The 21,847-nt window shown below is 40.9% G+C and overlaps 1 protein-coding gene and 1 long non-coding RNA gene across 5 annotated transcripts in view; one reads left to right on the top strand and one right to left on the bottom strand.

Moving 5' to 3' along the window:
* Positions 1-21,847, top strand: part of LOC137233768 (CCAAT/enhancer-binding protein-like) — a 463,673-nt gene that overhangs the window by 7,431 nt on the left and 434,395 nt on the right. For all 4 annotated transcript variants that reach the window (XM_067757121.1, XM_067757123.1, XM_067757122.1 and 1 more), the window contains exon 2: positions 753-959. In XM_067757121.1, the coding sequence (XP_067613222.1) occupies positions 753-959 (207 nt within the window). The remainder of the gene's footprint in view (positions 1-752; positions 960-21,847) is intronic.
* The window catches only part of LOC137233769 (uncharacterized), a 72,887-nt gene that overhangs the window by 32,557 nt on the left and 18,483 nt on the right, over positions 1-21,847 (bottom strand). The window lies entirely within an intron of this gene.

The raw sequence follows: 21,847 nt of genomic DNA, 5'->3' as shown, positions 1-21,847 counted from the left end.
ACTTGCATGATGCCACATGAAGACTGGGTTCTATATAACCTTTCGAACCATTTTACAACTTAGCTGGAGTTTGTCTTGCAGCTTTATTTGAAGAAAGTAATGGCTTAAAAGCTTTTTTACGTTTGGAGACTCCTTGAAGATTTTGGGGGGTGCTATCGATATTGATGGCACCATCCATGTACGTTCCGAAAAATGGCACCATTAACGTACTAGCCTGCTCATCGCGGTAGCGAATTGATTTGAAACATCTAGGTCATCCAACCCCTTCTTCCGTTAGGAGATTGGGTTCGCCAGAGCCTAGTTTGCTCAATAAATGGGATTTGCCACAGGTAGTGGACAATTGGCTTTAATAAGCTATAAACTGTGCTGACAGCCCTTGAGAGGGTTGCGTTACATAACCCCTTGAATGATTACTTTTTCTCAGCTTGAGCTGAGTATGCTATAGAGGTCTTAAACCCAGCACGAGATGTTTAGAAAATGGATGGTTTGATTACCCAAACCAGTGAAACGAGTTAATCATCGCTGGTCTTTACGCTTTCTCTGGAGTAGCGAAACTATTAATTCATTAAAAATGTGCATAACATTCGCCACCACTGTATATTTCTCACATGCTTTCCCATCCGTTTTCTAAATTGTTATCTCATAATCTTAAGTGTAATGTTAAACAATTCTTAGTTTACTATTAAATGCTAACCATTTTCTTTTCTTATCTCTCCCTTTTCTATCTTTTTTCATTTGATTGATTTTCATAGGATTCGAGCAACGCTGCATTGATAGATAAACACCTTGCCACCATTTATCCTGTCTATTTGGCGTGCGCACGTGCAATTTTAATTCGCCAGGCACGTGATTTACTCGTTTGTTCCTATTTTGGTTGTCTGCAATCATTCGAAATGCAATTCTTATGTAAATTTGCTCAAATTGCTGCAGAGTTGCGTCAACGACATGCCATTGGTGAGGTAAGTACAACGATATTTGTTTTGAATTTGTTTTTGTATGCAAAGGACTTCTTAACCTTTTAAACTTTCCTTAGTACTTGATTAGTAAAACAGCTGTTGTGATGAGGTAATATTTAAATACAATGAGTGCTAATAAAAAAATTCTATCACATTAAAGATTTCCCTTTATACAATGTACATACATGTCTACTTTTTTCAGCGTTGAAAAGAACGTCGGCCCTTTAGACTGTGAAGATATTTTGAATTTCAGTAAAGCTCGAATAGCATATCATTCTAAATCACTGCAAAACTCTTACGTTGGGTTAGGTTAAACTAACCCGTCCATGAGTGCCTCACCTAGACTGAATCCAAACTAAAAAACCCTAACAAAAACCAGGACCTATGCTTTGAATAAGATGCGTCCTCTTGGTAAATGGTAGAAACTTTCTAGGACCTATGCCACTTGCTGCTTCTAGATCTTACAGCCGTGTGACTCCCTATAGTTGGTTCTTAGCCTGACAAGCGCAGGGCACGGGCACAAAGCAATCGTTTCCTCCTCCAACCCGCACTTCCTACATCTGCTATCACCGACCAAACCTAATTTAAACATGCCTTTACGCCAGGAGGTAGTGTCCGGTCAGAATACCCATCATGATTCTACAGATCTCTCTTTTTAAGATAGGAGTAACTTTGTTCGCCTAAAGTTGTAAGACCTTCACATAACCTTCAACACTTTGCAGCGCCGCGCTTGGGTCCAAGCCTTTCCCGCTTGGTCGATCACCACTCGCTTTCTCATAATCTCGTCCAAACTAATTGGGACATACACGGAGCAATATTCGAGGGAAGCTCCCTTTTTAGCTAGTTCACCACCCTTTTCATTCCCTATCCCATATATGATGGGTTGTTCCTTTAAATTGGTGGAATAATTGATTTCATAACAGAACTTTTTATGGCAGAAATATATTTCTGAGTTTACTGCAAAGTTTTGTAAGCTAGTGCTGCGGTCTACCTCTGCACCACGACGGCCGCCCGGAAAAATAGCCTAGACTCGCGCCAAAATCCCAAGGCGATTGCCAAAGCTAAATGATTGGAAAATATCTCGAAGATAGTCTCAAAATAAACCCGAATTCATCTAAAAAATTATTCTGAAAGTAAACATAACCCGTCTCCAATTTATATAGACATAGTCGCGAAGCAGTTCCGATATAATCCTAAAAACAATTTTTCATTGAATCAGAAATGAAACTGCAGCCATCCTGAAATGGCTCCAAAGTATTATAAAACTATCCCGATACTATCCGAAATAATCCAGAAATTATCTCGCACATGTCTGGAAATTATCTGTAAATAGTCTCAAAACTATACCAAAAAAATTCCTTCCCAAAACAATTCGGAAAGGATACAGAAATTATATAGATATCGTTCCGAAATGTTTTCGATATAATCCTTAAAATAATTTTTAAACGATCCGAAAGCATCCTGAAATAGGTGTAACATTATCTCAAGAATAGACCCTTTATTATGCGAAATATCTCGAAAATTATTCCGGAAATATCAGCAAATTTTCGAAATAATTCTTAAACTACCACGAAACGATTCCGAAAACAAATTCTGAAAAGCTGTTTAGCCCCGATATTATATAAAGAACAATCCAGCACCGAAATAATCCCAGAGTTATCCAGAAACAGGTCAAAATTATTACGAAAACAATGTCGATATGACCCGAAGTAGCCATGCAATAATACTTTGAGAGGATCGAAATATTGCCTTCACGATCCCGAAAACAATTCGGAAATATAAAAAAATAGTCAGGAAATAATACCGAGAAGGTCCCGAAATATTGACCCTCAGGACAGATTTGGAATGATCTAGAAATAATCTCGAAATATTATCGAAACAATCATCAAATAGTGGCACCATATCTCCGAATGCTCCTTACCAATGGAACGCGGCTCTGCTCATTCTTACAAAATTTCAAATAATTTCCCGAAGGCCTTTAAGGCTTTCCATGTCACCCAGGAACATGACCGGAATAATACCCATTTGCTCCTAAGCAATCCCGAGAGGATCCAGAAATCTAGTAACAAAATTAATTCTGTGTACTTAATAAGTAATTACTTTCTCCATCCCGCTGATCGGTTAGAATAGGTTAGGTTGAACTCGCTCGTTCCTGAAGACCTCCCCAAGATTGAATGAGTCCGTAGTGTTACCAGAACGACCAAACTGAAAAACCAGGACCTATGTTATAAAATAACTCCATCCCCTTAGCAAATACTAGAAGCTTTTTAGGACCTATGCCATTTGCTGCTTCTAGATCTGACAGCCGTGTCACTCCCAATAGTTCGAGTCTTAGTATTGCAAGCGCCGGGCACGAGCACAAAACGTGTTCGATCGTTTCCTCTTCCAACCCGCACTTCCTACATCTGCTATCACTGACCAAGCATAATTTAAAGGCATGTGACACCAGAAGGCGGTGCCCATTCAGAATACCCGTCATGAGTCTACAGTGCTCTCTTTTTATACTCAGTTGAGCAGAGCTCACAGAGTATATTAACTTTGATTGGATAACTGTTGGTTGTACAGGTATAAAGGAATCGAGATAGATATAGACTTCCTAATATCAAAATCATCAGTGTCGAAAAAAAACTCGATTGAGCCATGTCCGTCCGTCCGTCCGTTAAACACGATAACTTGAGTAAATTTTGAGGTATCTTAATGAAATTTGGTATGTTGGTTCCTGCGTACTCATCTCAGATCGCTATTTAAAATGAGCGATATCGGACTATAACCACGCCCACTTTTTCGATATCGAAAATTTCGAAAAACCGAAAAAATGCGACAATTCATTGCCAAAGGCGGATAAAGCGATCAAACTTGGTACATGGGTTTACGTTATGACGCAGAATATAAAACTAGTAAGATTTTGGACAATAGGCGTGGCACCGCCCACTTTTACAAGAAGGCCATTTAAAATTTTGCAAGCTGTAATTTGGCAGTCGTTGAAGATATCATGATGAAATTTGGCAGGAGCGTTACTACTATTACTATATATGTGCTAAATAAAAATTAGCAACATCGGATGAAGAAGACGACCACTTTTTAAAAAAAAATTTTTTTAAAGTCAAATTTTAACAAAAAATTTAATATCTTTACTGTATGTAAGTAAATGAAGTCAAAATTCAACTCCAGTAATGATATGATGCAACAAAAAAACAAAAATAAAAGAAAAAACAAACAAAAATTTACCAATCCTTCTAAAATTTGGTAGGGGCATAGACTCTATGACGGTAACTGTTTTCTGTGAAAGTGGGTGAAATCGGTGGAAGCCACGCCCAGTTTTTATACACAGTCCACCGTCTGTCCTTCCGCTCGGCCGTTAACACGATAACTTGAGCAAAAACCGATATATCTTTACTAAAGTTAGTCCACGTACATATCTGAACTAACTTTATCTTGGTATAAAAAATGGCGGAAATCCGACTATAACCACGCCCACTTTATCGATATCGAAAAAAATGCCATAATTTTATACCAAATACGAAAAAAGGGATGAAACATGCTAATTGGATTGGTTTATTGACGCAAAATATAACTTTAGAAAAACCTTTGTAAAATGGGTGTGACCTACCATATTAAGTAGAAGAAAATGAAAAGTTCTACAAGGCGAAATCAACAGCCCTTAGAATCTTGGCAGGAATACTGTTCGTGGTATTGCATATATAATTAAATTAGCAGTACCCGAATGATGATTTTCTGGATCACCCTGGTCCACATTTTGGTCGATATTCCGAAAACGCTTTCACATATACATCTAAGGGCCACTCGCTTTTAAACCCTCATTAATACCTTTAATTTGATATACATATCGCACAAACACATTCTAGAGTCACCCCTGGCCCACCCTAATGGCGATATATCGAAAAGACGTCCACCTATAGACCTAATGCCCACTCCCTCTTAAAATGCTCAGTAACACCTTTCGTTTGATACCCATATCGTCCAAACATTGTAGAGTCACCTTTTTGGCGATATCAAGAAAAGGCGTCCACCTAGAGAACTAACGATTACTCCCTTTTAAAATACTCATTACCACCTTTCATTTGATACCCATATCATACAAACACATTCTAGAGGCACCCCTGGCCACCATAATGGCGATATCTCGAAAAGGCGTCCATCTATAGACCTAATGCCCACTCCTTCTTAAAATACTTAGTAACACCTTTCGTTTGATACCCATATAGTACAAACATTCTAGAGTCACCCCTGGCCCACCCTAATGGCGATATCTCGAAAAGGCGTCCACCTATAGACCTAATGTCTACTCCCTCTTAAAATGCTCAGTAACACCTTTCATTTGATACCCATATCGTACAAACACATTCTAAAGTCACCCCTGGCCCACCATAATGGCGATATCTCGAAAAGGCGTCCACCTATAGACCTAATGCCCACTCCCTCTTAAAATGCTTAGTAACACCTTTCGTTTGATACCCATATAGTACAAACATTCTAGAGTCACGCCTGGCCCACCCTAATGGCGATATCTCGAAAAGGCGTCCACCTATAGACCTAATGCCCACTCCCTCTTAAAATGCTCAGTAACACCTTTCGTTTGATACCCATATCGCACAAACATTCTAGAGTCACCCCTGGCCCGCCCTAATGGCGATATCTCGAAAAGGCGTCCACCTATAGACCTAATGCCCACTCCCTCTTAAAATGCTCAGTAACACCTTTCGTTTGATACCCATATTGTACAAACATTCTAAAGTCACCCTTGGTCCACCTTTATGGCGATATCTCGAAAAGGCGTCCACCTATAGAACTAAGGATTACTCCCTTTTAAAATACTCATTACCACTTTTCATTTGATCCCCATATCGTACAAACACATTTTAGAGTCAACCCTGGCCCACCCTAATGGCGATAATTCGAAAAGGCGTCCACCTATAGACCTAATGCCCACTCCCTCTTAAAATGCTCAGTAACACCTTTCGTTTGATACCCATATCGTACAAACATTCTAGAGTCACCCTTGGTCAACCTTTATGGCGATATCTCGAAAAGGCGTCCACCTATAGACCTAATGCCCACTCTCTCTTAAAATGCTCAGTAACACCTTTCGTTTGACACCCATATCGTACAAACATTCTAGAGTCACCTTTGGCCCACCCTAATGGCGATGTCTCGAAAAGGCGTCCACCTATAGACCTAATGCCCACTCCCTTTTAAAATGCTCAGTAACACCTTTCATTTGATTCCCATATCGTACAAACACATTCTAGAGTCACCCCTGGTCCACCTTTATGGCGATATCTCGAAACGGTGTCCACCTATGGAACTAAGGATCACTCGCTTTTAAGATACTCATTAACACCTTTCATTTGATACCCATATCGTACAAACATATTCTAGAGTCACCCCGGCCCACCTTTATGGCGATTTCTCGAAAAGGCGTTCACCTATAGAACTAAAGCCCTTTCCCTTTTAAAATACTCATTACCACCTCTCATTTGATACCCATATCGTACAAACAAATTCTAGAGTCACCCTGGCCCACCTTAATGGCGATATCTCGAAAAGGCGTCCACCGATAGACCTAAGGCCCACTCCCTCTTCAAATGTTCAGTAACACCTTTCATTTGATACCCATATCGTACAAACAAATTCTAGAGTCAGCCCTGGTCCACCTTTATGGCGATATCCCTAAATGGCGTCCATCCATAGAACTATCGCCTACTCTCTCTTAAAATACTCTTTAATACCTTCCATTTGATATACATGTCATACAACCACATTCCAGGGTTACCCTAGGTTCATTTTCCTTATTTTGTCTCCATAGCTCTCAACTGAGTATGTAATGTTCGGTTACACCCGAACTTAGCCTTCCTTACTTTTTAATGATAGAAGCAATTTTGTTAGTCTAAGGTTGTAAGACAAGTTTAGTTGCCACAACCATCACGAGAGCTTCCAATGTCTCTGTAAATTTCAAGTGGACAGCATTGGTAAAATGTGCTTTAGCTTTTGTCGAACCAAAAGACCAATATCAAGTATTTATATTTGGTAGACACATTGTAATAAGGGTATAGATTTTTATGAATTTTAATAGTTTTTACAACTTCTTGTTAACTCATTCATTAAATCGATACTTCATTCAATCTCCTAACAATTTGCACGTTATAATTAAATGTTAAATGATATGATTAACCATCATTAACAAGCAGACGATTACAGCAATACGAAATAAAAACAAACATAACACAAATGCACTCATACATGTACAAATACTTAAATCGCACCATTCATTAATTCCGTCTACTCACTGTAATCATTTATTTACAACCAGCAATCTAACAGCAACAAAATCCCTCTGGGCGCTGTTAAGCTCCATACAACTGGTCGATAATGTAAAAATGCAATGCAAATGTATTGGTGGTTGGAAGGTAAATGAATGACGACTGTTGGAAGTAGACTGGTCGAATAAATGAAAACAAATATTAAATTGAACAGCAACTTAACAGAGCATGAACAGTAGATCGGAGGAAGAACTTAGCCGATTGAATTGCAGTATGTAAAAGATGCTGTTGTTTGGAATGTACATAAACAAAAGTGGATTAGGGTTGCCACTTTTATTTTTTTAATTAAGAAATAGAAAATTTGTTAAAGCTTATTAAAGCTTCAATAGGTACTTGGGAAACTAACCAGGAAAGATTGTGATATAAACTGATGTCTATTGCTTACAAGGCAAATTCAATAAAGCTTTGTTTGCCCTGATGGAGGTCGCAGTACGAGAGGTTTTCTTGTGGGTCACACCATGCGGTCTCAGCGCTAATTCCAATAAAGTGGAGCTTGCCTTATATACTAAATGGTACAAAATAACAAATATAATCTGCTGAAATTATATGGTCAACCCTGGGCAAGGCGCAAACCCTAAATTTTCTGGGAAAAGTTCACAGATCAATAATCATCAGCATAAGTGGTGCTGTAAGGACAACGCCAGATGAAGCTCTTCAAAATATTCTTGATAACCAACCCTTGGATTGGCTAAAAACCCCAGGTTAGCGGACATCAAAACAAACCTGACCAAAATTGTATTTCAAGAGATCCCTTCATGATTACAACCTAGATTTAACTGGCCGATCAATAAAGACACTCTAAGTAGAGCTAAAATTTCCATACTGTAGGAGTACTAGCACGGTGCTGCCTTTCTGTAGGCAACCAGAAAAACTAGGAGTGCCCTATGGTCTACGTTGTAGAAGTTGTGAAGATGACCTTGGGGACGAAATTGTTGATCACCTTATGTGCAACCTACGGCCGTTAACTAGTGCCAGATAGCGCTGCCTGGGAGCTCCCTTTGATAATCTACTCCAAATATTGCAGTAAGACATCAAGGACTTGGTAGCCTTTAACAGGTCCTCTAAATGGTTCGAAGAAAGGAGTTAATGGTGCGTTTTGTGGCATCCCTTTGAACACAAACTAACCTACATTATTTTTTTCATTACTTCACCTCTGGTCCCTGCTCGGCTGCCACCCGATATTAAAGACAAAAAGTAAAGAACCAATTTGCCTTGCAAACTAAACGAAACTATTTAAACCTAATTGAGAAGTATCTATTGAAAGGTGTTAACACCCCAAAGCAGCAGGGGAAGCATAATCTTCTGTCGTCTTTATAACATTTGTGCTGCCACTGTGCTTCAGAAAGACATATGCCTAATCTGCGAATGAACTTGGTGCTGATATTCCACAGACGTCTTGCATCACTGCAATATGCATTTTAATGATTTCACAATCGTGTAAAATTGAAATATGCTAACACCGATGCAATGTCAACTCTTGGGCTGCTCGTCGTATTAAGTACTAGCCAGAGGTAATAGCTTCGTTTCCCATAGGTTTCTGAAAGCATGGATAACATTAACATTGCCTGAAGTGATGAAATGCAGAACTAAGTAGCCCGGTTCACGAAACAAGCAATCACGGATCCCACATGGTCACATGAAGTACCGAGCGAGGCTGCGTGAGGTCTATCTACGTTAATTTTCGAGCTAAGATTGGTCTGTATATGATGGAAGTTTCTCTTAACCTAGCTCACGTCCGCTGAACTGTTTTCTTCTTAATTTAGTCCATTTGTTTGTTTTTTACGCTGATTAATGTCCTATTTGACAAGGTGATCTATATTTTGATTGCCTTTGTGCGTTTTATGTCGGTGAAATCATCACCGCAAAATCTTGGGTCTTAGAACTGTAAGCATCAATCTGATGTGTACGTCACGGTTGGTAGTGAAGCTTCCTGAGAAGTTGTTGGTCTCCATTTAGAGTACTGTCCCTAAGGGGTTAACAGAGCTATTGGCAGCATAAATAGTTGGGAATTAAAAAATTCCAACAGAGGGATAAAAAAATGTGTAGAACAACACTGTGTCGCTGCTATCACTGTTGTTGTCATCGTTAACATGAGCTCATTTTGTGTGGAGCCAACATCATTTGTGGCACGGGATGCCGGCGTTGTATGCTTGCTTATTGGAGCTACTTGCTTTGAATGTTGTTGTACCCATAACTTCGTCAACTTACCCATCCGGCTTTGTTTTACTCTGTTATGCGGCAGTTACTCACGAACGTACGTACCAAAAACGTGTCAGCTGACACGACCTATCTTATGAGTGTGCAATGTAAACGAGAACTCACCGACGTGCAACGCCCGTACGTACGTAGCCCGGAACGCAGAAATCAAAACAATTTTGATTTTTTCCGTAAGAACGTGTCAGCTGATCGCTCTCTCACTAGACAGAGTTGCCTAGTAAACTTTTGTGCGCTAATTTTTGTCCGTTTGCAGTTTTACGCAAAAACACCTATTTAAAGTTTGAAAAGTTGTGAAAATAATTCGAAATAATTATGTAAAAGTGCAGATTATATATATGTAATCTATTTATTTTTATTTAATATTAATTCCAGCCTTTTGCAACATCAAAAATTAAATTGGAAAAAGTTGATGTTTCCATAAGCATGCATGCAAAATGGACAATGGCAACAGTGCTTATCTGTAAACAATACACACACAAATATCTTATGTACATGTACACAGACGCACACATTGATTCGTACGGGCTTGAGGGTTCGGTCAAATGTGTTTCGTACGACCAACGTCCGTACGTACGGCACACGTCGGTGGGTAATTGCCGCATTACTCATTGCTTAGCTCAACGACTGTTGTTATTGCTGTTTGCTGCTGTTATTCAGTTAGTTTTTGGTTACTGCATTTTGTGTCGCTCAGCAATGAGGCAATCGAATGCCAACTAGCGACGGTCGCGGACGCGTTTAACGGACAAGAAGTAAAATTAATTTGACACGTCGAGTATTGCAAATGACTTGTTATCGTGCAGCAACAAAAACAAAATACATAAAATTACACAGCATCTGAAAAAGTTTCGCTTTTTTTGCCTGTTTATGTGAATGGAAGTGCCTTTTTACGAATTTGACTGCGGTGTTTGTTTATTGACGACACAGTGCAAGTAATAAAAGTTCAATAATAAGAATTGAAAAGAGAAATCGTCTTGTTTTAAAAATATTAATATAAAATATAAAATTTAATAGCTGCATATTAATTGAAATATTAAATATGAAAGCATTTAATTTAGTGTTTAAGCAATTTAATTAAAGTGCCTGCGTCGATCATATTTTTTGTGGAGATATGCAAATTTTGCTCAATATTTGACAAATTAATTCAATTGACTTAAGTACAATTGAAATTGAATTCAAACCAATTAATCTGAGTAATTTTCCCCAAGTAAGCAAAGTTGCAAATCGAGATAGTTTAAACTAAAGGGAAAAACTAAGTTTTTAAATACAAACGAAGAATATTTAAAAAAATAAAAAACAAAAATTTGATACAAAGAACAATAAAAGAAATAAAATAAATAACCTATTGTATTTTTTGGCGAAGTTATTCTTCAAATAACTATCTTATTTAGCTGGCTCGAGGTCTGTGTTGTAAAATAAAACATCGTTGATGATTTTTTCTTTTTTCTCAACCAATATATTTCGACTGCTCTGCGGCAATCGTCATCAGGGTTACAAAACTAATAAAAACAAAAATAATAATAAATAAACAATTAACAAATTATCACAAAAAATTTTATCATTTTACATCTGCAAATACGTTTCTTAGCACGTCTGCCCTGTGTGAAGTGGAGTATGGTACTGTCTTCCTCTAAGCAAGTGTTTATATATATGCGGGGAATTGTCCACGTCGCTCTTAAGCCGGAGTCATTGGTGCCGTATGTCGTATCGCTGTATCCGTATCCCTAACGTAGTCAGCTGTTTATCGTTACGACGGTAAACCAAACCCCAATTGGTTGGCTATGATACGGTTACGACCTTAGCGGCACCAATAATCGATTGCATTGATTCTCATAAGGTTGGTCGAATCAGCTGTTATAAGGTTACCGATACGGTTACCGATAAAGCACCAATGTCTCCAGCTTTAAAGTTGAGTCGTATGTTAGTCGGTACGTTGATAATGTGTAACATTTCAAGAGTGAATTGTTTACTGTAGTGTTGTTCTTGTTGCAGTATTTTGGTCTCGTCAAAGTTAGGTATGTGCCCACTAGCTGCACAGTGTGCCATGAGTGCTGTTTTCTGGTTATTTTGTTGATGGCATTGTTTTAGATCGGATTTATGTTGTGATAGTCTTGTTTTTAGTTTGGACTTAGTTGTACCGACATAAATACTATTGCAAGCTTCCTCAACCTTGCCTTTACAGGGAATTTTATACACAACGTTGCTTTTGTCCATATTTGGTATAGTTAAATTCGTTTTATTGAAAAATTGTTTTAAAGTATTAGACGGCTTATGTGCTATTTTTGTGTTATCCTTGTTGTAACAATCAGATTTAGCCAAACGTTCTGATAATTGAGGTACATTAATGGTTTTCGGGGTTTTTGTGTGTTATTTGGCAATTTAGCTTTTTTGATTAACCTTCTTATTGTGTGTTTAGGAAAATCATTATTTCTTAACAATATGACTATTTCTTTCTTTATATCCTTGTGGTACACTTCTTCTGAGGTAAGTAGCATTTTCCGTATACAGCCCAATGCTGTATTTACAATCATGGATTTAGGATGCTTAGAATTAAAACTTATAATTCGTCCTGAAGCTATTTCTTTTTTATACCACTTAAGTTTTAGTCCATTGCCTCGTCTGTTTATTTCAGAGTTTAAATAAGCTAATTTTCCGTTATTTTCTACTTCTACAGTAAATTTTATATTCTTGTCAAAATGGTTGAGTGTGTCAAGGGTATTTTGTATCTCATTTTCACGTACTATGGCAAAAAGGTCATCGACGTATTTCGTAAGTATCCTAGGTTTATACCGCACTTTTTCCATACTACTATCCAAAAGTTTTTCCATTATTAAATCCGCTATGATTGGGGATGTGGGCGCCCCCATCGGCATTCCTTTCAATTGCGTGTATATGGCATTATTAAACTTAAAATATCTGCTCTCTTTTATACAGAATGTTGTTATCTCCATAAACAGCTATTTGGGTATCTTTGTGAACTCTTAAATCATTACCCACTTTTCTTGTATTGTATCGAGTACCAGCTGTATTGGTATACTCGGAAAAAGTGATAACACGTCGAACGAAATAACTTTTCGGCGCAAATATATAAGTGTTATTTACCCTTTCGTGCGTGAGTGCGAGGAGCTTGAGCTGCTAGCCACCAGGAATAACGCCCGAAAGTTCTACCAAAAAATACGGCGACAGACGGAAGGTTTTAAGACCGGGGCAAACTCCTTTAGGAATGAAAACGGCGACCTTGTAACTGGTGTCCAGTGAGCGCTTAGATTATGGAGGGAATACTTCTCTGCTCTCCTAAATAGAGGCAGCAATTCACCGCGCAGAGATGAAGAACCCGATCCCGCAATCGATGATGATGGAATATATGTCCCCCCGCCCGATTATGACGAAGTTAGAATAGCCATAACCAGATTGAAAAACAACAAGGCTGTGGGCGCTGGTGGATTGCCTGCGGAGCTATTCAAGTTCGGCGGCGATGAGTTGGTAAGACGCATGCAGCAGCTTCTTAGCAAAATATGGGCGGACGAAAGCATGCCCGACGGTTGGAATCTAAGTGTTCTTTGCCCAGTCCACAAGAAGGGGGATACTGCAAAATGCACCAACTATCGTGGAATCAGCCTTCTTAGTATCGCATATAAGGTCCTTTCAAGTGTATTGTGCGAAAGATTGAAGCCCACCGTAAACCGAGTGATTGGACCTTATCAGTGCGGCTTCAGACCTGGTAAATCTACCATCGACCAGATTTTCACAATGCGCCAAATCTTGGAAAAAACACGTGAAAAGAGAATCGACACACATCACCTCTTCGTCGACTTTAAAGCCGCTTTCGACAGCATGAAAAGGAGCTGCCTATATGCCGCTATGTCTGAATTTGGTTTCCCCACAAAACTTATACGGCTGTGCAAAATGACGCTTCCCAAGGCAGTCGGTTCTATGTACCGGAGCGACTCGGGATTTTTCCCGACCAAGGACTGTCATTTCAGTGTGACCCCATTTAATTTGTTTCGTCCCTCCCACAAATTGTCATCCTCCCAGCAGCTCCTTGCAGCAGGACTGCTACATATTCTCTTACTCCGGGAAGGTATCGAACCCAATCCGGGTCCGTCTCCTGACCCCGGTCCTGAGAAATGGTTTTCGTGCATTTGCCAGAAAAGAATCTTTTTAGGACGGTCATACTCTGTTCAGTGTGTCTCGTGCAAGGGATGGTTGCATCGGACAGGTTGTTCTGGGCTTGATCCCAAAACCCGACGTCCACGTAACTTTTATAAATCTTTTGTGGCTCCTTGCTGCTCACGCCCAAGGGCGTCCCGTAGTCTACGCCTAAGCGTATCCCCACTACCTTCCAGCAGCTTCGCTGCTCAGCAAGCCACAACAAGTACCCGCTGCTGCTCGCGCCCCACGGCGCCAACAACTCAAACAGCTGATACCACTCATAACTACTACCTTCGTAGTAGAGCTGGTAGCAATGCTGAGCATCAGCCCCTGCCCCCGTCTTCTTCTCCCCCCCCTCTTTTCTGGCAGCAATCGTGCAGGTCAGGGAAACAGACTCTTAGTCCCTGCCTCCGTTTGCACCGTCTGCCAGCACAGAATATATAGGTTTGCGACATCCGCTCAATGCAGCTCCTGCCTTGGGTGGTGCCACTTTCCTAGATGTTCTGGTCTCCGCGACGGCAACTCCTCGACGGGTTTCATCGCGCCATGTTGCCAGGTCGCAAACCCAAATCATCCGGGCACCCCAATGCTTGCCCAAGGGCGCCCAGTCCCAAGGCCACAACAGCAATTGCGTCCTGGCCTTCCACAACCTAGGCGTAGTCACCCCTCACTTACCCCTAGAGTGGCGGCGTCACCCCTCATGCACTTCAGAATTCTGCAGTTCAACTGTAATGGACTAACTGGGAAGATTACGGAGATAGTCGATTTCATGAAGCGGCACAACATCCGCATTGCTGCGATTCAAGAGACTAAACTCACAGCAAGATCTGCATTGCAGACCTGCTCTGGTTATAATGTCCACAGGAAAGACCGCGAGAGCGGAAATGGAGGCGGCCTCGCGTTTATTATACACCACTCTGTGCAATATCATATACTTGATCCTGGCATCGACCGCAGTGACAATGCCTTAGAACGTCAAGGCCTATCTGTCCGGTCAGGAGATGCAAATCTAGAAATCATCAACATCTACATCCCTCCTGTCACCTGTTGCCCCAGTGGATACCGCCCTAATATCGAGGCCTTACTCACTGGCAACAATCGCATTATCTTAGGCGATTTCAATGCCCACCACGACCTATGGCATTCAAACTTGCGGGCGGACAGTAGGGGTGAGATGTTGGCGGATCAAATAGACGAAACGACGTTCTGCACAATAAACGGAGACGCCCCCACACGTATGGTAGGAAGCTGTCATAGCTCGCCAGATATCTCAATCGTGAGCGCAGAACTCGTAAACTGCGTCAACTGGCAGCCGATGGTAACATTGGCATCCGACCACCTGCCCATACTTATTTCGTTCGAGCGTACCGCCGACTTCATCGTCACCGAAAAACGCACTTTCATAAACTTCAAAAAAGGAAAGTGGGAAGAATATAAATCTGCAACAGACAGCAGCTTTGCTGCCCTCCCTATCCCGACTGATGCCCGCCAAGGGGAGCGTGCCTTCCGTAAGGTCATTGAATCCGCCTCGGCACATTTCATTCCCGCCGGGAGAATTCCCGAAATCCGGCCCCACTTCCCGGCGGAGGCCGCGACCTTAGCGAGGGAACGCGACCTTATAAGACAGCTTGATCCAGGCGACCCCCAAATAAGGGATATAAACCAACGCATCAGATTGCTTGTGGACGAACACAAGCGGGCGAAATGGGAAGAGCACCTAAGAGGTTGTAACCTCTCTACCGGTGTAGGTAAACTTTGGTCCACCGTAAATTCCCTATCGAATCCGACTAAGCACAAAGACAAAGTTTCCATCGCCTTTGGCGATAAGGTGCTGTCGGATGCGAAAAAATGCGCGAGCGCTTTCTGCCGACAATATATAATGCATCCTACGGTCGACAAAGATAGACGGAGTGCCAATAGACACGCACATAAACACAAGCTCAGCGCGTCACCAATTACCATCACCGTTAGAGAGGTTGAGGACGCCATTGGTCGCGCTAAACCATCCAAAGCAGTGGGCCCAGACGGCATAGCCATGCCGATGCTTAAAAACCTAGGGAAAGAGGGTTTCAAATATTTAGCGCATGTCTTCAACCTGTCTCTTTCCACCTTTGTCATACCCGAGAAATACCCGAGAAAGCCTGGGAAACCAGCTAACGTAGGTGAGTCATATCTTCCGATATCTCTCCTATCGCCAGTGGCAAAGACGCTTGAAGCCATTTTGCTCCCTTATTTCCAAGCACATTTGCAGCTAGCCCCTCATCAGCATGGCTTCAGAAAACTCCATAGCACTACCTCCGCGCTAAATGTCATTAGCACCCAGATAAATTGCGGTTTGAATCAATATCCCCACCATAGAACAGTACTCGTAGCGTTAGACCTATCAAAAGCTATTGATACGGTCAACCATGGCTCGTTACTGCAAGACCTGGAAGGGTCTACCCTTCCCCCATGTCTTAAAAGGTGGACCGCAAATTATCTGGGTGGTCGGCAGGCATCGGTGCAATTCAGAAACGAAACATCAAAACAAAGGAGAATTAAACAAGGGGTGCCACAGGGTGGTGTCCTATCCCCGCTTTTGTTTAATTTCTACATATCTAAGCTACCTTCACCACCGGAAGGAGTCACAATCGTTTCCTACGCCGATGACTGCACAATAATGGCCACAGGCCCAGGCCCAAAGATCGATGATCTATGCAATAAAATAAACGGCTATCTCCCTGATCTCTCCAGTTTTTTCGCCTCGCGAAACCTGGCATTGTCACCGACTAAATCTTCCGTGACCTTATTTACAACATGGACGCCCCAAATGTCGACCATATTGAACATCCACGTGGATGGCACTACGCTACCGACTGTCCTACATCCCAAAATCTTGGGTGTGACGTTTGATCAGGATCTACATTTTGGTGCGCACGCAACCGCAATTGTTCCAAGAATTCAGAGCCGTAATAAAATCCTCAAATCCCTTGCTGGCAGTACCTGGGGAAAAGATAAAGAAACTCTCTTGACCACATACAAAGCAATTAGCCAGCCGATTACGTGCTACGCGTCACCCATATGGTCGCCAAGCCTAAAAACCACCCACTGGAAGAAACTACTGCCTGCCAAAATACTGCTCTCAGAATCGCCACGGGCTGTCTTCTTATGTCCCCAGAACACCATCTGCATAATGAGGCGAGAATACTCCCCATCAGGGAGAGAAATGAGATGCTGACCAAACAGTTTCTGTTGAATACCCAGAAACCTGGGCATCCCAACAGACATCTGATTGACAAACCAGCACCGCCTAGGGGCCTAAGGAGTCATCTACGTAAGCATTTTGAGGAAATACGGCACCTGAGAACCCAGCCGTATGAAGCGGAAAAACACAAGCAGGTCCTTGGTGAACTCCATAGACAGGCGTCGGACCTTTATGTCGGGAATTGCCCGGTGAATCCAGTGCTTGAAGAAAAATATCCAGAACTCGCAGAAGAGGAACGCATATTCCCCAGGGAAACGATGTGTCACTCTTGCTCAACTTCGTTCTGGATACTGTAACAGGTTAAACTCTTACCTATCCAGAATCAGCCCCGACATACAAAATGTATGCCCTGCTTGCAATGTGTCCCCACATGACACCAACCATCTCTTTAATAGTAATGTGGAACCAACGCCTCTAACACCCCTTTCCTTATGGTCCACCCCTGTTGAAACGGCAAGTTTCCTTGGACTCCCGTTAGAGGATATTGATGACAATTTGTGATCGGTCGCGGCTATTAGGTGGGGCGAGCATTGCTACAACAACAACAACAACACGTTGAGCAACACCATCAGCTCAGTCAGAATTGGGAAGGACCTCTCCGAGCCGTTCGAAACTAAACGAGGTTTCAGACAGGGTGACCCCCTATCGTGCGATTTCTTTAATTTGATGCTGGAGAAAATTATTCTAGCTGCAGAACTTAACCGCACTGGAACAATATACTATAAAAGCGTGCAATTACTAGCATATGCTGATGACATTGATATCATCGGCTTAAACACCCCCGCTGTTAGTTCTTCTTACCCCAAACTGGAAAAAGAAGCGATAAAGATGGGTTTGATGGTGAATGAGGACAAAACGAAGTACCTGCTGTCATCGAGCAAAGAGTCAGCGCATATGCGCCTTGGCAACCACGCTACTGTTGGCAGCCATAATTTCGAAATAGTAAAGACTTCGTTTATTTGGGAACCAGCATCAACACTAGCAACAACATCAGCACTGAAATCCAGCGAAGAATCAATCTTGCCAATAAATGCTACTTTGGACTAGGTAGGCAATTGAAAAGTAAAGTTCTCTCTCGGCGAACGAAAATCATACTCTATAAGTCACTTATCGTACCCGTCCTGCTATATGGGGCAGAAGCATGGACCATGACGACAGCAGATGAAGCGGCTTTGGGACTGTTCGAGAGAAAAGTTCTTCGAAAGATTTATGCACCTCTACGCGTTGGCGATGGCGAGTACCGAAGAAGATTTAATGATGAGCTGTGCGAGCTATACGCAGACATCAACATAGTCCAGCGAATTTAAACGCAGCGGCTGCGCTGGCTAGGCCATGTTATGCGAATGAAAGATGATGCTCCGGCTAAGAAAGTGTTTCTATCGGAACCCGCCTATGGAAGCAGAGGTAGAGGGCTGCCCCCACTCCGTTGGAAGGACCAGGTGGAAAACGATTTAAACTCCCTTGGTGTGACCAATTGGCGCTGGTGGGCGGAGCGAAGGAGCGACTGGCGGGCCTTGTTGGAAGGCCATAACCGTTTAGACGGTTAAGCGCCAATTAAGTAAGTAAGTAAGTATTTACCCTTTCTTTAAACTCGAGCGTGTGTTTGATGTTATATGTAGAATATGACGTTATGTTTTTTAATATTTCAGCAATATATTTGCACAAACCATATGAGGGTGATCCAATCGCTGAACAAATTGGCCTTAATGGAGTGCCTTCCTTATGGATCTTAGGGAGGCCATAGATTCTGGATGGAAGCGCAGTTGTGGAGCAAACAAAGATACAGTGGAGCAAACAAAGAAATTTCTTAAACAAAATAGTAACATACGAATTTTAACTTCAGACAAAGGTAATAAAACGGTAGCAATGGAAGTCGACGATTACAATAAAAAAATGGAAGAAATTTTAATGGATTTAACTACATATAGGGTTCAAAGACAGGACCCAACATCACGATTGCAGAATAAGAACAACTACCTAGTAGATAAGCTTTTTGAAATGGATTTAATCACGAAGTCTGAGAGAAATATACTTACAACAACAACTGCGCTTCCACACAGAATATATGGCCTCCCTAAGATCCATAAGGAAGGAACTCCATTAAGGCCAATTTGTTCAACGATTGGATCACCCTCATACGGTTTGTGCAAATATATTGCTGAAATATTAAAAAAACATAACGTCAAATTCTACATATAACATCAAAAACACGCTCGAGTTTAAAAAAAAGGGTAAACAACACTTATATATTTGACGACGAAAAACTTATTTCGTTCGACGTGTTATCAATTTTTCTGAGTATACCAATACAGCTGGTACTAGATACAATACAAGAAAAGTGGGTAATGATTAAAGAGTTCACAAAGATATCCAAACAGCTGTTTATGGAGATAACAACATTCTGTATAAAAGAGAGCAGATATTTTAAGTTTAATAATGCCTAATTCACGCAATGAAAGGAATGCCGATGGGAGCGCCCACATCCCCAATCATAGCGGATTTAATAATGGAGAAACTTTAGAATTTGTTTGTATGATATGGTTATCAAATGAAAGGTGTTAATGAGTATTTTAAAAGGGATTGGGCCTTAGTTCTATAGGTGGACGCCTTTTCGAGATTTCGCCATAAAGGTGGACCAGGGGTGACTCTAGAATTTGTTTGTACGATATGGGTATCAAATGAAAGGCGTTAATGAGTATTTTAAAAGGGAGTGGGCCTTACTTCTATATGTGGACGCCTTTTCGAGATATCGCCCTAAAGGTGGGCCAGGGGGCTCTAGAATTTTTTTGTACGATATGGGTATCAAATGAAAGGTGTTAATGAGTGTTTTAAAAAGGAGTGGGCCTCAGTTCTATATGTGGACGCCTTTTCGAGATATCGCCATAAAGATGGACCAGGGATGACTCTAGAATTTTTTTGTACGATATGAGTATCAAATGAAAGGTGTTTATGAGTATTTTAAGAGGGCGTGGGCCTTAGTTCTATATGTGGATGCCTTTTCGAGATATCGCCATAAAGGTGGACCAGGGGTGACTCTAGAATTTGTTTGTACTATATGGGTATCAAACGAAAGGTGTTAGTAAGTGTTTTAAAAGGGAGTGGGCCTTAATTCTATGGGTGGACGCCTTTTCGAGATATCGCCATAAACGTGGACCAGGGGTGACTCTAGAATGCGTTTGCACAATATGGGTATCAAATGAAAGGTGTTAATGAGTATTTTAAAAGGGCGTGGGCCTTAGTTCTATAGGTGGACGCCTTTTCGAGATATCTCCATAAAGGTGGACCAGGGGTGACTATAGAATTTGTTTGTACAATATGGGTATCAAACGAAAGGTGTTAATAAGTGTTTTAAAAGGGAGTGGACCTTAGTTCTATGGGTGGACTCCTTTTCGGGATATCGCCATAAACTCTAGAATTTGTTTGTACGATATGGGTATCAAATGAAAGGTGTTAATGAGTATTTTAAAAGGGCGTGGGCCTTAGTTCTATAGGTGGACGCCTTTTCGAGATATCACCATAAAGGTGGACTAGGGGTGCCTATAGAATGTGTTTGTACGATATGGGTATCAAATTAAAGGTATTAATGAGGGTTTTAAAAGGGAGTCGCCCTTAGTTGTATATGTGAAGGCGTTTTCGAGGCATCGACCAAAATGTGGACCAGGGTGATCCAGAACATCATCTGTCGGGTACCGCTAATTTATTTATATATGTAATACCACGAACAGTATTCCTTCCAAGATTCCAAGGGCTTTTGATTTCGCCCTGCAAAACTTTTTCATTTTCTTCTACTTAATATGGTAGGTGTCACACCCATTTTACAAAGTTTTTTTCTAAAGTTATATTTTGCGTCAATAGACCAATACAATTACCATGTTTCATCCCTTTTTTCGTATTTGGTATATAATTATGGCATTTTTGTTCATTTTTCGTAATTTTCGATATCGAAAAAGTGGGCGTGGTCATATTCAGATTTCGACCATTTTTTACACCAATACAAAGTGAGTTCAGATAAGTACGTGAACTGAGTTTAGTAAAGATATATCGTGTTAACGGCACAGCGGAAGGACAGACGGTCGACTGTGTATAAAAACTGGGCGTGGCTTCAACCGATTTCGCCCTTTTTCACAGAAAACAGTTATCGTCCTAGATTCTAAGCCCTTACCAAATTTCACAAGGATTGGTAAATTTTTTTTCGACTTATGGCATTTAAAGTATCCTAGACAAATTAAATGAAAAAGGGCGGAGCCACGCCCATTTTGAAATTTTCTTTTATTTTTGTATTTTGTTGCACCATATCATTACTGGAGTTGAATGTTGACATAATTTACTTATATACTGTAAAGATATTAACTTTTCTTTTAAAATTTGATTTAAAAAAAAAATTTTTTTAAAAGTGGGCGTGTTCGTTCTCCGATTTTGCTAATTTTTATTAAGCAGATATATAGTAAAAAGAGTAACGTTCCTGCCAAATTTCATCATGATATCTTCAACGAAAAACTGGGCGTGGTTATTGTACGATATCGTTCATTTTAAATAGGGATCTGAGGTGAGTGCCCAGGAACCAACATACCAAATTTCATCAAGATACCTCAAAATTTACTCAAGTTATCGTGTTAACGGACAGACGGACGGACGGACGGACATGTCTAAATCGAATTTTTTTTCGATACTGATTATTTTGAAGTCTATATCTATCTCGATTCCTTTATACCTGTACAACCAACCGTTATCCAATCAAAGTTAATATAGTCTGTGAGCTCTGCTCAACTGAGTATAACAAGACTCTCACAACATAAATTCGATCTAAAACAATGCCATCAACAAAATAACCAAAAAACAGCACTCATGGCACACTATGCAGCTAGTGGGCACATACCAAATTTTGACGAGACCAAAATACTGCAACAAGAACAACACTACAGTAAACGATTCACTCTTGA

Source organism: Eurosta solidaginis, chromosome 5, assembly GCF_040869045.1.
Source record: "Eurosta solidaginis isolate ZX-2024a chromosome 5, ASM4086904v1, whole genome shotgun sequence".
NCBI classification, from domain to species: domain Eukaryota; kingdom Metazoa; phylum Arthropoda; class Insecta; order Diptera; family Tephritidae; genus Eurosta; species Eurosta solidaginis.
The sequence above is the reverse complement of the archived record's forward strand: the minus strand, read 5'-3'. Positions and strand labels throughout refer to the sequence as shown.